This window comes from Prunus dulcis, chromosome 2, assembly GCF_902201215.1.
Source record: "Prunus dulcis chromosome 2, ALMONDv2, whole genome shotgun sequence".
Classification (NCBI taxonomy): Eukaryota; Viridiplantae; Streptophyta; class Magnoliopsida; order Rosales; family Rosaceae; genus Prunus; species Prunus dulcis.
Window position 1 is genome coordinate 3,569,469 of NC_047651.1, and position 11,224 is coordinate 3,580,692.

Sequence of the window (11,224 nt, forward strand, 5' to 3'; positions counted from 1 at the left end):
TATCCTCACCAATCTTCTTAATACTTGACACGTGTCTATAGGTATTATGATAGTTAACTTTTTACTTTGATTTATGTAACTATTGTTATGCTTATGAACACGTGTCAAGTGTTGAGAAAGATAGTGAGCATACACTTTGGGTTAAAATTATGAGCAAAAATGATTCCTATTATAAAATAAACAACAAAACACAAAATAAGGGAACCAAATACAAAATATAAGATAAAGAAGGGCAAAAATGAAAACGAATGTTGTGGTTTTTTGTTGTTGTTGTTGTTGATAGAAATAAAACTAATAGGCTAACAGCTATGAAATGAAAATGAATTAACAAGCAGGAGATGAGTCTTAGAACGAGTCTTAACGGGCATTGAATTAATTAACTGCGCAACGCGTCTCAGGGTCCCAATCGTGCAGCCTGCTTTCTGATACAGACTTGAGAAGAGAAAGAGGAGGTCAAAGCCTCACACCCTAAATCCATGGAACCCACAAAAAAAGTTTTTGCCTGCTGGATTTAAAGATGACACTTGTCCTTTTTCAGACAAGTCACCACTGATTAGTACATGATGATGATGATGATTCACACAACAAAAGCACAACCGAATCTCAAATCTCTATTCTATTATTCTATTGTAAAGAACATTCGATGTGCATGCTTATCTTCAATTTCCATTCGATTCTAGTCCTTTTCCCTATAAAATATTGATTAAGTATAGTTATACATAGATATAATGAACTAATTTGCACGTTAAATAGTAGTTTATGGATATGCATCATATGCTATGTTTGTCTCGATTCTAGCTAATTCAAGTCTTGTATACCATAAGCTAAAAGTCATCTTATTTGGTTTTCATTTGAACACAAATGGTTTAATTCAAGTCTCGGTTTTCATATGCGGGCAAGGCCAATTAATCAAAGTAGTTTGCTCGCTCGAATGCATCGAGTGTGGTTCCCCTCCATGTTCATTAGGGTAGTTTAGAATAAGTTGACTAGAATATATGTGTTCTTCACTTTGCACTCGAGTTCGAATCTCCTTCTCTATAATTTAGATTAGATTAAAATAGAATATCGTTTGTATAAAATAAAAAAAAAACAAAGAAAATAACCTATACTTGAAGGTCAATTACTGTCATGGGAAATAGGAAATTCATATTTAAAAAATTCCATACGTTTTGGATGGGGAATATCAATATTATGCCATGTGAAAAGTTGAGATTGTTGTGCAAATATAAAACATGAAGGCTAGAAGAGGGTTGGCAAAAGATGAGAACACAACTTCAATTCTGCAGCCCTTCATCAACACTAATAACAATGTATTCTAAAAATAATAAGTAAATAGCAGATGCGGCCAAGTCAAGACAGCGCGTCCTGTCCCATTGTACTTGAGCTTGACCCCTCTTTCTATAAATTAGACTAATTTAGAATGCGACCTTGTCAAATAATAATAATAACAAGTCAAAAATACTACAAAATTACTATTATGTGTGGGTGTAATATAATTAGGTGTCAACTTTATCATCCCCATCAACTCCTACAATTCAAGGGACACCCCTCACTAAATTCTAAACTGGCCTAATTCTAGGTCAAATGGTCTATACCACTCGGTCACTCATTTGGAAATTGGAGCTTGGAGCTTGGAAAGGGTTTGGGACTTTTGGGGTTGGGGTGGGTGTTCAATAGCTTTGGGATTGGGGGACATAATTGCTACAACATGCACAATTAGTATAATGAATTGATGATGATGACAGGGATCACAAACACAGAGCCCATGACAGCACCAAAATTAAGCTGCTTATTGGGTTGATGTTTACCATGTTTATAGAGTGGTCTCCCTCTGGGGTGGTTGCAGTCACATTCAAACTAGACTTTGTCTGCGACTCTCTGCATGGTTGATTGGGACACATCTAAGAAAAGAGACAATATACATAGAACAAGAATTTAAGCTAGGTCATGGACCATGCCTCATTCAGTTTTTCTGTCTACCCTTAACAAGGCAAGCCACCATTCATTTCAAGTTGTAATAATATTTGGAAGAGAAAGTAGTGATCCTTATGCTTTAGTCCAACTTCCAGTTGATATCTCCTTCTTTTTGATCTAACAACTACAATTTCATATTCTTTTTCTGAACTATTGTATGCTATCATCATCATCGTCATCATCTTATTCAATTTTCTTGTCCTATTTTTTCATGTGCTTGTTGAAATCTTGACATCACTCATTTGTAAATTATATTTTTAATTTTTTTTTATTAGGTTAGATCCGTTTACGCATTTAAAACCTAAAGAAAGGTGTGTATATATAAAAAGAGTAATGATAAAGCAGGCCGCACCGCTTGTCATCGTGCTAAGCACATCAGTGCTCGTAGGTATTTCTCCCTATTAAAGCTAGCCATGATGCTTGTGCTATAAAGTCCAAAAATGCCATAGTTTTGGACATAAAAAAAACTATTATTTATCAAATGACAAGGCGGCTATAAGAAAAGATGGGATGTTATTTTTCAAGCCAACCCAAAGGAATCATCATCTTTATAATTAATTTTGAAATTAAGTAGCTTATAAGTAAGATAGTTGGTAGCCACGACATATAGGAATTGATCCAAGGACATAATTTCATATTGAGAAAGAGAAATATGTGACCTTCAATATTATTCAATACATTGCGTTTATTGTGTCTATAGACAATCCAAACCTTTTCATCAGTTACCGATGCACTTCAAGTCTTTTGTCCAAATTTTTCTACTTTTAATATCGTTGGTATTAAAAAAAATATTATAAATTGAGTTTGCTTTAAAAAATAATTAATAAAGGAAAAACATGATTAATTTGAATCCAAATTTCCTCGAAAAATTTAAGTGAAAATAGAAAATGGTATTATCATCAATAAAAGAAGTATTAATTAGAATACATGCAATTTGAAGAGTGGTGCTATTATATTATAGCATTAAAATAAAAATACTATATGTGTGCACATCCCGTCGGATTCTCACAAGGATGTATGTGGAACAATCTACTGTTTATGACAAGATTGCATATCTTATGCGTAAGAGTCCACTCAGGACGAGCAAGAAGAAATAGAAGAGCTCCTCATTAATCATTTCTTGAAAATGGGAGGAGATTAGTAAAACAAAACCTTGACCTATAAGAGTTGAAGCTATTTCACCTTGAACATTAAGTTATTGTAGGCCAACAAAAGCATTATGAAATAGGAATAGGCTTATAGGAGACAGCATATACATCATTGGACCTAGAATCACGGATTCCTTCTCTAAACAAAACAAAAATTAAGATATAGGCCTTGGCCCACATGGCCCTTTCTCCCGTACGATTTAAACATGACTAAATTAGAAATGTTTAGCTCTAAACATGTTGAATGCTTAAATGTTTTATATACTTATATTTTCTACTTCGGTCCTTCAAACTTTACAATTTTAGCTTTGCCACGTCATTGGTCAGTATTTTTGCACATGAGTTTGAATTCATCTTTCTCGGAGTTTAGAATATTGCATTATTGACTTTTAAAATAATTAATCCAAATCAATATTACTTGGAAAATATTCAGGGCAAAGTGTCACATAGGATAAAAAATTACCGTTCGCCTCAAACTTTTGTAGTTTGCATGGAGTTGCTATAAGTATAAACCCTCATGTTTGAAGGCGAAATCCAGTAAAAAATATGAAAGAAAAAAACAAATATCTAAATATCTAGGATGAGAGAGAGAGAGAGAGAGAGAGAGAGAGAGGAGGGAGGAGAGGGGTTTGGTTTGCTTGCGAGTTGACAAAACTTTGGAAATTATTAAGGTTAAACTCCCAATCTGAAAGCAAAGTCTCAAGAAAAAAGTGACGCTGACAAGCTTCACCAAATATGGAAACCTCTTTTACTTCTAAAAAAAACACTCCTTTCTCTTCACCATTACCACCAGTCTTTTCTTTTCTGGCCTCAGACTGTTCAGGCCTTGTTTAGGCGGCGTAGCAGTTTGCAGAACTCTGTTTCCCAAAACCAATCACTTTTGTGAGGTTGAGTAGAATCCAAGATACGGCTGAAGTTGAATGAAGCCTGGATGTTGATGTCAAAAGCTGAAATGGGGTCAAAATCAGCCATGCAGTATTATCAGCTTTCAGCTATCATTTGGCAGTTTATCTGGTTTTGCTATAGTAAATATTGAATCTATATTGCCTTGCCTGGAGCCTACCTCTCTAGCCCGAGAAACAGTTGTATGACATATAGATAACCCTCCTTTATTATTTTCAACGAATCACGATATGTTAGGTGTGATAAATTTTTTATTTAACATGACGTGATTGGCCGAGATAGATAAACAATGACATTCTTATTTTATTACCCAAGTTTTTCTACTCTAGGCCTTTCAATGCTCTAGGGTTTTGGGGTGTATAATTGTTGAACCCTTTGACACTGTCTTCTTGCTTGAAGACTTGAAGAAAAATAACCCAAATGAAATCTGAGCTAGATTTTGTAATTAAATATAAACAAACCACCAATCTGCTACTAATTATCAACTCGGTTTTGTTTTTGTGCTAGTGCTATAGTAATAGTATAGCCCTTTGATTGGGGATGGTGGTCAAATTTGAGTTCACATGACACCCATCAGATTTGTCTTGTTTATTGTGGAATCCTTTGGAACCCTGCTTTGTACGCTAAATGCTGGCCGTGAGTATCTACGTTAGACAAAATGACAGCTTAAAAGTGTGCATCCGATAGATGAATACTAAACCAAGTGCATGCCACCTATCTAATTCTAAATTTTGGCCACTTGAATCAATATAATAGTTGTAGTTTTTGATAGCTAAATACCAAACATATGGCTTGTTTAGAAGTTTGGAGTGGAGAGTTTCTCACGTAGACATATATTAATAAAGTGTCACGAAAGTTCAAATCTTAGATGGCTTGTTCGCATATCAGTACCTTTTGACTCCTTTCGCATCCTTATCAGCACTTTTACTTTACTATCTTTGCCAAATGTCAGCAAAAAATGCTTTTAACCCACTTAGAAAACATTGCCAAACTAGCCCAAAATCTATTATCTATACATTAGTGAATATTTTCTGATTTCGGACTCATTTGATTCCTCGGCAAGATATTCCACTGGCACACCCATAGATACTGGGCCTTGTTTATTTAGGTTATGATAATAGGCCTCTCTCTTTTTGGGTATCTATCAATCTATGCATGAGCTTGAACTATAGGAACAAGTCATACATATTGGTCTTGTAATCAAAATGAACAATCATCTATTTTATCAAAAAATAATAATTGAATAATCATCTAAGGTAAAGTATCTCTATGCCCACTTGATCAAGAAATTGTATACGGAGAAGGCAGCCTATGTTAAACAAAGTTTACTTAGATTGAAAAGGGTCGTTTGGTACGATGGATTGTCATAGACTGAACTAAATTTTGGGACTGTCTTGGATTGGCTTGGCTTGGCATAAGTTGGATAATACGTGTACTACGTTTGGTGTAAATTTGATTGGACTGGGACTAAATTTTTTTAATAATATTTTTTTTTTGAAAAGTAAGTTTTTAATTTTTTAATTTTTTAATTTTTTATATTTATAAAACTTTCTTCTTCTTCCTCACGACAAAAAATGAAACTCCCCCTCCTCTGTTTAGTTTCTTTCTCCTCCCCTGCCTGCAACTCCCCCCTCTTTTTCATATTATTCTTCTCCATTGTCTCTCTTCTCCTCTTCCTATGTCTAATTTTCTCTTTATTTATTAGTTCTATTTTTGAAAGCATTTATGTTTCTTTTCTGTTTTGCAATTTGTTTTTTGACTTTGCAAAGAGAAGTAGAGAAACGGAGTTGAGGAAGAGGGGCACATCGATGATGCAGTGGGTTTGTGTGCGGTGTTTTTTCTTTGAATTTCGACTGGGTTATGGCTGATTGGGAACAATGATGTAGTGGCCTTGGCAGATCCGGCGAATATCTGGGTTGTGGCTGAAGGAGAGAGAAAGCATCTGTGGTGGGTGGGTCTATTGGCTCTTGGTGGTTGCGGCGAGTTTGGCGGGTCTGCTGGCTCTTGGTTGCTTGGGTGGTCAGTGGTTGTGGCTGGTTGCTTGGGCTTGGGTGGTCGGTGGTTGTGGCTGGTTGCTTGCGCTTTATCTCTTTTTTATTAGGGAAATTTGCATAAATACCACGTGAACTTTTAGACTTGTGTGTGATTACCACATAAACTTTTAACTTACGTCTAACTCCGTAAAACTTTACGTTAAATTTAAGGGTATTTCAGTCAATTCTCTATAACTATAACATTGAAATTTGTTAAAACGAACATAATCATGTTATAAAATAAATTAATTAAAAAAAAAAAAAAAAAAGAAACCTAACCTCACTATCCTACGACTTCCCCTCACCCCTTCCAACACCAACTATGACGCACTGCCCAATGGTCCCCTCCCCCACCCTCTGTAATGTCTTAATACACCCTCATTCATTTCTCCCCACCCCCTCTCTCACTCTCTCCATCGAAGAAGAATAATATTTTCATATATGATCCTCTGGAATATTTATTTTTGAAACAACATCACCTATAGCCATATTGCAAACACTTTCAATTCTTGTCGAAGATTACCATATGCCAAACAATATATCTGTCATTTGATCACTCAATTCTCCAACAACCTACCCCAAAAAAATTTTGATTTTGGGGAGGGCGAGAGTGGGAGGGGAGAGGGGGAGAGAGATATAAAGTAGAGTGTGTATGCAGAGGGTGGGGGAGGGAGCTAGGCGGTAGTGATGGATAATTGGTGTTGGAACATGCAAGAATAAATAATATATTTATAATTATATTATTTTTAGAAATTTTAAGCTTTTCAGTTATAGAAAATTTATGGGAAATAAGCTGATATAATCACTTTTCACAAGTGGTATTCTGAAATAATCAGGTTACAAATTGTGTTATGATATAATCACTTGTGAACGTGAAATGACCAAACTGCCCTCCATATAAAAGCACATGTATCAACCCGTTATTGGCCTTTTCTGAAAGGGAACTTGTCTGAACTCAGCTCAACTCTCTCTCCTCTGTGTTGGAAGGTTGGCAAAAATTGGGGGAAGTCCAGGTTGCGAGACATGTTCCCACTGAGCAATCCAGTTCGCAACCCATCCATCGGCCTAACCCAGATGTCCTCAAACTTGGGACCCTAGTTTGGGCGCAGCGAAGCCGGAAGGCACGGCGCCCATTGTTGACCTCCCGATCGAGCTGACTGCTGCGATTCCACAGAGAAGGGAAAGTGGCGACTTCCGGTGTCGTTGTGAACGGATGTGAGTTGTGATATTGGTTTGGTAGTGTATGTGTATTATGAAATCGTTCAGCCCCTTGTCACCACAGAGGGCATAAAAGCTTAAATTTTCAGTTTGCACTTGTTGTGATATGTTGAAATTCATAGTTTGTGATATTATCTGCAGTGGGAGCTGTCTGGTGAACTTGAATTTTGTTTAAAATTGACCGAATGCGTGTATAATGTAGTGCAATGTGTTTGATAATGGTGAAAATAACAGCACACAGAAAAATCATAGGTTAACTTTGTCTGCCCTACAAATTTGTAAATACGGCTAGTGTTAGGCTCAATTTAGATGCTAATGTGGGGAATTTATTGGCATTCTGGGTTTGTTTTGGTAAGAAGTATAGTTTGTGTGTTTTGGTTTCGAATTTGGTAATTGAGCTTGTACTACATTATACGCTTTCTATCACAACCGGATCCTTTTGTTGAAGGTGTTTACATTTGTGCAAAAGACTTGGAGGGTTAGAGGGTTCATATTTCTGCCATTGTATGTGTATGTTAGTTTGTTAATAACTTGGAACCCACAGATATCATCTTCTAAATCAGAGAAAAAACAAAAAGGAATAAAAGTTAATTGTTGAAGCAGCTACAATTAACTTTTGAAGATTTGAGGATTTAGAAGATGATATGTGTAGTGGAATGATTGTTGTGCATGTTTTTATTCATCTATTTTGTATTTTTTAGTGTTATGAATCGGTGTAGTAATTATTTATGTTTTTTGCAGAAATGGATACAGTTGGAATTTTGGTATGCTACAATGGAAATTGGGTTAAGAAGGATAACATTGAGAGTTATGAAGGTGGGGAGGCTAAAGGCATAATAGTGTCACGGAACGTAACGTTTTCCGAACTTGTTGAACGCATTTATAAGATCATGGATGCAGAGCCCACGAAATATAGTGTCACATTGAAGTATTCAGTTCCTGTATCCGCATCTGTCAGTAAGCAGATAAGGGTTGAAGACAATGATGATGTTCAATATTTTCTCAAGTACAACACTGATGTTATGGCCTCTAAAGTAACCCCTTTAGTAGCAAGCTTGAAAAACATCGAAGGGCATGGTATTGAAGGGTGCAATGGCATTGTAAGCGTGGAGAGTAGCAATGCTCCTGCTACCTTTGTTGTGGAACGAAGAAATGTGGCAATTTCGCACAATGAAACTGAAAATGGTGGGAATGGTTTTAATTGGAGTGATTGGGTTGAAGAAGTTCATTTTGAAAGCGGTGAAAACATAGTTGCTGATTTCAATCAACCTAGCAATGAAGAGGAACCATACTCTGCACCAATTGTGCATCCTCATGAGGACAGCGGTGCGGAACCCTCCACTGTGCAGTGTAGACAGGTGCAATCTGAACCTCCCCGGCAATCAAGTTCGAGTGAAATGCATACAATTCGGGTTGATTAGAAGCATGGTGAGAGTGTGGAATATATTGGTTATGGTGGAGGACTTTCGTGCATAAATTGGGAAGCAAATTTGAAGGTTGGCCGCGTGTATCCAAATAAGATTGCCCTTTTAAAAACCATCAGTTTAGCAGCAATTAGAGGCCACTTTCGGTTCAGAACAGTCCAATCTGGGAAGCGTCGGTTTTGTGTTCGTTGTTGGCAGGTGCCTTGCCCTTGGAAACTTCGGGCATATAAAGTTGGATTACATGAGTTTAAGGTTGTTAAATACGATCCACTTCATGAATGTGATCTGAGCTTTGTAAGTAGTCACCATCCTCAAGCTACGGCCGAATTGGTGTCTGACTGTGTTAAATGGAGATTTCAGGATTCGCGCAGCATTTATACTGCAGCTGATATAAAGACAGATGTGAAAAAAAAAATTTGGTGTCAGCATAAGCTACTCTACGGCTTGGAGAAGCCGAGAGTTAGCTTTCAAAACAATGAGAGGGTCTGCAGAAGAGTCGTATTCCCTTCTCCCTTCCTATTGTTATGAGTTGGAGCGTACAAATCCGGGAACTTTGACATACATTGAGACTGATGCAGCCGACCACTTCTTATATTTTTTTATGTCCATTGGTTCATGCATACGAGGATTTAAGTCGTCAATGCGGCCCGTGATTGCTGTTGATGCTACCCATTTGAAGTGCAAGTATAAAGGTGTTTTGTTTGTTGCGACCGCATTTGACGGAAATCGCAACATATATCCTGTTGCCTTTGGGATTGGAGATTTGGAGACGGATGCAGCATGGGAGTGGTTTTTGAGAAAATTACATTGTGCAATTGGTGATTGCTCGAATCTTGTTGTCATATCTGATCGCAATGTTAGCATACAACATGGGTTGCGTAGAGTTTTTCCTGGGGCAAGCCATGGTATTTGCTTTTATCACTTGAAGGGCAATATGAAAGCCTCATTTCACTTGAAGCAACGGGATCCGATATTGGGGTATTTTATAAGGGCAGCGAAGTCTTATCGTCTAGCGGAGTTCAATCGTCACTTCTCGATGATAAACAATTAGCGAGTGCGAAATTATCTACTACGTGCAGGCGTTGAGAAGTGGTCACGGGCCCACTGTGATGGACGACGCTATAATGTGATGACAACGAATATTGTGGAGTCCATTAATTCAGTTCTTCGTTTTGCAAGGATGCTTCCGGTCCTACACTTGATCGATGAAATCACAAATTTACTTCTCACTTGGTTTAGTGAACGTCGAGATTTAGCAATGAAATGTCATTCTACATTGTGCCCTGATTTGGGTGAACAGAAGTTAAGGAAGAGGTTAGACGCTGCGTCAAGGATGAATGTGGTCAAAATCAATGATGTTGAGTATAATGTTTTGGATGGTGATTTGAACGGTCTGGTGCACTTGGCAAACCGTAGTTGTACGTGCAGGAAGTTTGACTTGGAGCAACTCCCGTGCAAGCATGCTATTGCGGTATGTCGGCACTTGAATTTGAACCCCTACTCCTTTGCCTCTTCTTATTATACACGAGCTACATGGGCAGCTGCATATGCTGAATCTATTTATCCTGTACCACCTAAAGGCACATGGGTTATTCCCGAACATTTGAACAATGTCAAAATCCTTCCTTCTGTTTGTAAGGTTATGCCGGGCCGTCGCAAAATGCAAAGAGTACCTTCCAAAGGAGAGGACTCCCGGCAAAAAAAATGCTCAAGGTGTGGTGTGAAGGGCCACTACCGAAATACATGCAAACAATCTGTCCCTCTCAAGAACTGAAGTCTCTAATTGCGCATATTGCACAGTTATTCAGTTTGTACCTCACTTGTCATCAACTGTGAAGTTCATGAATAGGTTCGGTGATGCTGCAGGGATGGAAGTCCGTCAATTAAACGGTCATGTGAAGCATATGGAACAAGGTAACAAGTTCCTTGCAATGAGAGCCTATTATTAGTAGCAATTTGTTAACATACAGTTGTACCTGTTTTATTGAAACCAGCTGTTATTTAACACTAGTACTGTTCCACTGGCCAATGTGTCATACAGATTAGCATTTCTATTCGTTTGTGATGTACCTTTTATTTTCATTTAAATTGTATTCGATTTGGTGTTGTGAAATGTGATTGTAGTCACGTTGGCATCACTTGGTTTCCTTTCCTACACAACGTTATGTCCTCTCTTTATATGCATCGTATTGGTATTGTATTGTACCTTTGTTGCCATCGTATTGGTATTGTATTGTACCTTTGTTGCACGGCCATTGGTAGTGTAATGACAACGGTTTCTGTCCCAAATGAAAGGGCCTAGAAGGCTAACTAAAATGTAATCTCGTACATAAAACGTATTTCAAATGCAAATGTTACGCAATTAGTGGGAGCGTCATTGTACTTCATGATTTCTCATTGTTCTGATTGCCATAGACCAAACTATCTATAGTTTTTGGGAAACTATCCATGCAGGTACACATGGTGAACACATCACTACTATCGTTATATGGACTTTTCAAATAGTTAATTATTCACTTCAAGT

At 37.4% G+C, this 11,224-nt stretch overlaps 1 protein-coding gene across 1 annotated transcript; it reads left to right on the plus strand.

Annotated features, from left to right (window-relative positions):
- The first annotated feature begins 9,175 nt into the window (after positions 1-9,175).
- LOC117617471 lies at positions 9,176-10,474 on the plus strand. Its single transcript, XM_034346849.1, has 2 exons — positions 9,176-9,605; positions 9,780-10,474. The coding sequence occupies exons 1-2, from the start codon at positions 9,176-9,178 to the stop codon at positions 10,472-10,474; spliced, it is 1,125 nt and encodes a 374-aa protein (XP_034202740.1).
- The last annotated feature ends 750 nt before the right edge of the window (positions 10,475-11,224 follow it).

Coding starts and splice junctions, on each gene's coding strand:
- LOC117617471 (XM_034346849.1), top strand. CDS start 9,176: ATGAGAGGGTCTGCAGAAGAGTCGTATTCCCTTCTCCCTTCCTATTGT. Junction 9,606..9,779: donor TTTTCCTGGGGCAAGCCATG/GTATTTGCTTTT, acceptor TACTACGTGCAG/GCGTTGAGAAGTGGTCACGG.